General features: G+C 39.6%; 2 protein-coding genes across 2 annotated transcripts in view; one reads left to right on the top strand and one right to left on the bottom strand.

Moving 5' to 3' along the window:
• The window catches only part of gpr161b (G protein-coupled receptor 161b), a 9,018-nt gene extending 7,797 nt beyond the window's left edge, over nt 1-1,221 (top strand). The window contains exon 6 of the mRNA XM_010778695.1: nt 492-1,221. Coding sequence (XP_010776997.1) covers nt 492-769 — 278 coding nt within the window. The 3' untranslated portion in view covers nt 770-1,221. The remainder of the gene's footprint in view (nt 1-491) is intronic.
• A 1,931-nt stretch (nt 1,222-3,152) lies between these two features.
• Nucleotides 3,153-5,981, bottom strand: part of LOC104951964 (DDB1- and CUL4-associated factor 6-like) — a 16,150-nt gene continuing 13,321 nt past the window's right edge. The window contains exons 8-11 of the mRNA XM_010778711.1: nt 5,651-5,807; nt 5,034-5,122; nt 3,751-3,856; nt 3,153-3,638 (exon numbers count right to left, since the gene is read on the bottom strand). Of these exons, the coding sequence (XP_010777013.1) occupies nt 3,580-3,638; nt 3,751-3,856; nt 5,034-5,122; nt 5,651-5,807 (411 nt within the window). The 3' untranslated portion in view covers nt 3,153-3,579. The remainder of the gene's footprint in view (nt 3,639-3,750; nt 3,857-5,033; nt 5,123-5,650; nt 5,808-5,981) is intronic.

Here is a 5,981-nt window from a genome sequence, read left to right as displayed (position 1 = left end):
CAAACGGGATCGAAAGATAATCTTTCTCTCCCCATTGACTTCAATACATACTTTTTCCGAAATAAGGTCCCATGGAGGAGGTCCCCCGGAAAAGGACCTTATCGGCCCCAAAATTGGCGATCGGAGGATCCCTAATTTTCATGTTGGCCATTTTTTGAGGAATTACTCTTTTGTAGCCATTCAATGAACAGCAGTTTTGGGCTCTTCCACATTTAGCGAAATGTTATCGAAATTCCAATATGACCTAGTGCAATATTTAAATCGCAGGAAGCACAAGGTTCGTTGAAAGGCTGAATATGAGATATTGTTGCGCTTCACAGATATAGCCTACAAAACAGTGTTTTACAGATTAAACAAACAAATTGTTAAAAATCCTGTTAGTGGGCGAGAGCCTGAATTGCTTTTCCGGTTGAAACGTTACTTTATGGTCAGAAAGTTACAAAACACTGACTGTACCATTTGTGTAATGGCTTCTGCATTTTTCTCCTCAGCTGAAAACAACAACACATCCTCAGTTCAAATCCACACACAGGAACACGAATCTCTCGACAACTTCGCATCATGTTTGGCGATGGCCATAGAGAGCGACGCTAAGCTCACCATGTTCGGCGAGGGTCTGGCTTTACCGGGGGGACTGTTTACGACCAGGGCAGCACCGAGACCCAGATACCTGGACGGTCAGAGACTAAGGCTGGAAAGTATCGACGAAGGGATCGTTAAAGATGACAGAGATGAAGAAGAGCAGGACATGGAGGAAAAACTAGCCTGAACACAGCAGGTCTGTACATTTGTTTAAACACGTTTATAGACTGCGAGCTGTGGTGCTTTTGATGAAGTCTGATCTCTCTACATATGGGTACTCAATACTTGAAATGATTAGTGAAGAGCACGGTATTCATTCCACTACGCTGGACCAATTACACACCAGCAGTCTCTTTCCAAGCTTTGTTATGGATTCAAATAGGAAGCCTTTTACTACTGTAACCGTAATGATCTGATTGCTGTAGTGAGCCTAGTGAAGTCTCAAATCCAGCGTACTTTCTATTATTCTTATTTCTCTGCTGCTGTCACACATTTTTGCAGCGTCAATCTGAAATACACACAAAAAATAATAATTATGTGTTCGTAATGATCGTTAGGGCTGTATCCGAATATTCGTTCGTTGGAGTACTATTCGGGTTTCAATTTCGGATATTCGCATTTCTTTTTTTAATTGAATTTATGGAAATCTCCAATAACGTAAGAGCTTGTGCCTCTTCGGGGGGTGCTAACCGTTTACTTTCTCCGTCTTTATGTGTAGATATGACTTTTCTCCGTCACGTTGTTTCCATAGCAACAACAACCGAATATCCGGAACAGCCCTAATGATCATAAACATTGGTTCATTGTCACACATTCTCGTGGCTTACTAGGACATTGTTCAAAATGAGGAACCCCTGAGCTTTTCCAACGATGAGTGTAAAAGTCGGGTGGGAAAAAGGCTTCATAGCGTGGATTGTAAACAAAGCTGCCTGTAGATGTTGACTGAAGTCTTTCCAGGGGCTATTTTAACTTCTACCCCAATGAATGCTAGGACAAAATATAGGAAATAGGAAATGTTTAAAGGTAAACTGTGTATTTGAATTCCTTATAAGAAAACCTCAACAGTGAAAAAGTGTGTATGTGTTGCTCAGGCCTGATGGTATCTGCAGAGTGAGTATAATTAAGAAAGTTCTGGCATTTCATGATTATTTGTTAAGTTATTGCACTTGAACATGCAGCGTGTGCTTGTTCTCATAGAAACCACTCAACCAGTAAAGGCAATTATTACTGTGTGTTCAGTCGTTTCGGCTTACTGCCCGAGGTAGGGCCTGAGCTGTGATGTAGTGAACAGGACATTAAGTAGCAATCAGATTTAATCATTTAGAAAAGACTGTTATATTAATGCACAAGCAAAGTCCCACATTTCATTATATTATGCTTATTGAGAAGTATACACGGACCACATCAGAAATAAATCGTTGTTTATCTTTGAAATCAAAATGAAATTGTGTTCAGAGTTGAAATGTCTGAGAAACTGGTCTTAATCTTCACAATGTGTCTTAGTTGATATTAGTTGGTACATGTGGTGTACCTCAGATACCCTCCATTTGTAAGGAGCGCTTCAGTCTTACCTCGTATCTTTGTATTATATTTGAACGGTACTATACACCTGAGAAGTGATGTAACCTTTTGATTTTCACTATACAGTAAGTATTCAAACAAATATGTGCATCAAAGTTTTGTATCAAAATTCTTATATTAAAACTTTTTTACATAAAATTGTCTGAACCATTATTATATTATGTTTTGTTCGTGTTGCTGTGAAGAGGAATTTTACAACAGCGACCAAAACAACACTCGCCTGCAATATTTAACAAACTGGGGCTGTCCCTCATTAAAGGTCACCTATCGTGTGGTGCAGTGGGTTGTGCGTTGGTGTTGGGATCAGGGTTCAGGTTCAAACCCCACTGCAGTCAGCATGTCGTTGTGTCCCTGAGACACTTCACCCCAAATTGCTCCTGTGGGGATTGCCCACAGTATTGAGTATGTCAGTCGCTTTGGATAAAAGCGTGTAACAAGTAACATGTAATGTAACCATGTCTATCAAATCTGGATCAGCTCCGTTGTAGCCCCGTTTTTAGAGATTTGGGTACGGAGGAAAAGAGAGAGGGTGGTGGGGGGGGGTCCGACACACGGACTGACGGACAACTTCTCACTTCAAAAAATGTTTAAGAAATCTAGACCGCAAAAGAATGAAACAAGCGAGTGCCTGTTTTTCCCATGGATGTATAATAAGAACTGGATACAGCGTCGGAGGCGGGGTCTCATTCTTTCCTATGAGAGCTGCTCAGCCGTCAAAGCTTGAAAGTATTTGGTACGGCTCTAATAATGACCAACATTCGTATCTGAAGAATAAAAGATGTTCTTTGCTGTCTAACGTCGCTCATATTGTTGTGGATTTTTCACAGTCGTCTTAAACTTATAACTTCCAGACATCTTTGAGATGCCATGGTTTTATTTTATTCTCCAAATTGTATAAAAGATTATAATGTATTAACATGTATTAACATGTCCCCGTCAGGGAGAAGAACCACAGCTTCTTTTTCTTTAACAATAAAATGAAAGCATTCTCCAAGTATGTTTTTACTTAAAGTCCTTGTTTACATGCGTAACTGCCGGAGCAGCACATCAACAATTCTTAGCTTTGTGCTACAAATTCAAAATGTCACACGTTAACACTGATCAAAGCTCACTTTCTCAACAAAATAATATTGCACTTAACATCCTTGCACTCCAGCCGCCATTATTCTCACACTTAATATATATATATACTGACGTCCTTTGCCTCTTGCATTCACACAGATGTAGATTATCCTCATACAGAAACATCAGTAAGAAAGTCATAAAAAAAACACAGGGGGGGGGCCTAGAAATTACACTAGTTTTCAAAAGGAAGTATTCTACACTATACTTGTACAAATCTCAGGGTTTTTTTTTTTCATGTGCTATACAGCAAGAAGAAATAGTTTTTTTCTTTCAATTTAAAATGCCCGCAGGCTACTGCTCTTCCTCATTCTCCTGTCCCGAACCCTCGGAGCGATCCCCTTCTAGTCGATCTGAAGACAAACAAAGCAAGATTTCAAAGAAGGGGACAGGAAACGACATTAATTGGTGAGAATACTTAAACCATTTGCACGATGAAATAAATGTGAGAGAGTGTGTTTGTACCTGATCTGATGTGATTAAGGGAGGCCAACATTCGGAGCATGAAAGAAGCCGGGACTGTGATTGTGTTCCTGGTTTCCTCTAGCATCAGCTCATTTCGAGTGATTACCTAAAGACAAAATAGGAGAAATTAAAAAGACAAAGAAGGAATGTGAATAATCTGACAAACGGGAGGAAGGTTTAAAAAGACAAAGTACCCTCATCTGAACAAAAAACTCAAAACATCAGCTCAAATCCACCTCATGTATAAGATCTAAAACCCTGAAATGAACTCTCTTCATAGAGAGGCGAAGTCCCTCCCTTTCCGGGGGACCTCCTCCATGGGACCTTATTTCGGAAAAAGTATGTATTGAAGTCAATGGAGAGAGAAAGATTATCTTTCAATCCCGTTTGAATTGTGCCACGAATTACACATATGATGTTTGTCAATTTAAAAGATAATTTTGCAAGTCAAAAAAATAAAATTTGTCGTTAAAATGTGAAGTAACACTTTTTTTTGTGCAAAACCGCTCAATGAACTACATCTCCCATCTCGCACCACACACCAAGACGGCCGTCACGTTGGCACATTTCACTTCTTTCTTTCAGAATGAGGCGAAAAGTATTAAAGGAGGTGAAAATCACTACAAGTCTGGGCATGTTGAGAGCTGTACATACACACAAGGGGAGTTAGTCGGTTCCGTGAGAGCCAGCATGCGGGACCAGGACTCTGGGATTTGTAGTCTTTCTAGTTGCGTATTTGTCATAGTCTTATATTTCAACAGTTTTACGACAAACTGACTTTTTTGACATGGAAATTGACAAACATCATATGTGTGTGATTCGTGGCACAATTCAAACGGGATCGAAAGATAACTTTTCTCTCTCCATTGACTTCAATACATACTTTTTCCGAAATAAGGTCCCATGGGGGAGGTCCCCCGGAAAGGGAGGGACTTCGTCTCTCTATATAGTCAGTTTCAGGACTCGGTGTTCTTTATTTTCTTGGCTAGAGTTAGGTGACACCAGCAGTTGAAACAGAAACACAATCCATTTATCGGCAACTTACACCATAAATAACATGTTAATAAGGTCACAAATGAACATGTTATATATGGTTTGTTGCACTTGGAGGTCACAAAAGTGTAGGGGATTTAATAGGGGAGAAAAAGCACACCTTAACCGACATAAATGTACACTTCCATTATGTCGCTTAACTATTTGACATCCTCTCTTTTTGAACACGATGGAATATATAATATTGTTTATGAGCAGATCAGCATTAAACAATCGATCCACGGTCATACCTCATTAGCGAGGATTCTGTTGAAAGACGCCGCCTGCTCCCGTGGCGACCAAATCTTGATATCGTAGTCAATCCCCGAAGAAGCCAGAACTGAAACACACGGAAAATCACCGTTACACACTTAAACTCCCCGTGGGATAGTCTTCAAACAGCGTTCAATACTCACTTAGGATCATTTCTGTATTACATCGACATTTTGATCAATAATTAATATAAATAATTCAATAATTCCCAATACTACTACACCACTGTATAGATTGTAATATTAAATTCTCACCTTTTTATTGTTGTTTTATAATGGGCACATGTTTTACTTTACCTTCTTATGTTTATTATTTGATTTTATTCTAAAACAATGATAATAATGATAATCTTGTATATAGCATGTTTCAAACAGAGTTACAAAGAGCCTTCACAAAATGAGAGTAAAATCTAATGTAATAAAAATATACATAAAAATCACATGTTTTAGAAATGGGTTTTTAAAAGTGATTATGTTTGCAGCCCTTATCTCCTTAATTTGAATTAAATGGAGCAACTGTTACAAAACCCAATTTCCTGGCAGGTTCAATGAAGTGTTCAGATTCTGTTTCTGAGTGGGGGTGCGGGGGCACTCACTGGGGTCGTAGGGGTGCGGCTGCAGGCAGTTCACCACGTGGTTGTCGGCCTCCAGCAGCATGAGGTGCTCCCCTGTGTGTCGGTCCCAGATGAAGATGTGGCCGCAGTCTGAGCCGCTCATCACAAAGTTGTCGCCCCAAAAACAAGACTCCTTTATCTGGACCACACGGAAAATATTTGTTTGCATTATTGTTTCACTCTGGTGTTTTAAATGTCCCCTATTATACTGTTTTCCATCAATATATTATAGGTCTCAGATATATACAAAACATGTCTCTGAAGTGTTTGGCTCCAAACACCAAACAGATCATTGCAGCATTACCCATAATCC

Source organism: Notothenia coriiceps, unplaced genomic scaffold (genome assembly GCF_000735185.1).
Source record: "Notothenia coriiceps isolate Sejong01 unplaced genomic scaffold, NC01 NC01_scaffold00019353, whole genome shotgun sequence".
NCBI classification, from domain to species: Eukaryota; Metazoa; Chordata; class Actinopteri; order Perciformes; family Nototheniidae; genus Notothenia; species Notothenia coriiceps.
The sequence above is the reverse complement of the archived record's forward strand: the minus strand, read 5'-3'. Positions and strand labels throughout refer to the sequence as shown.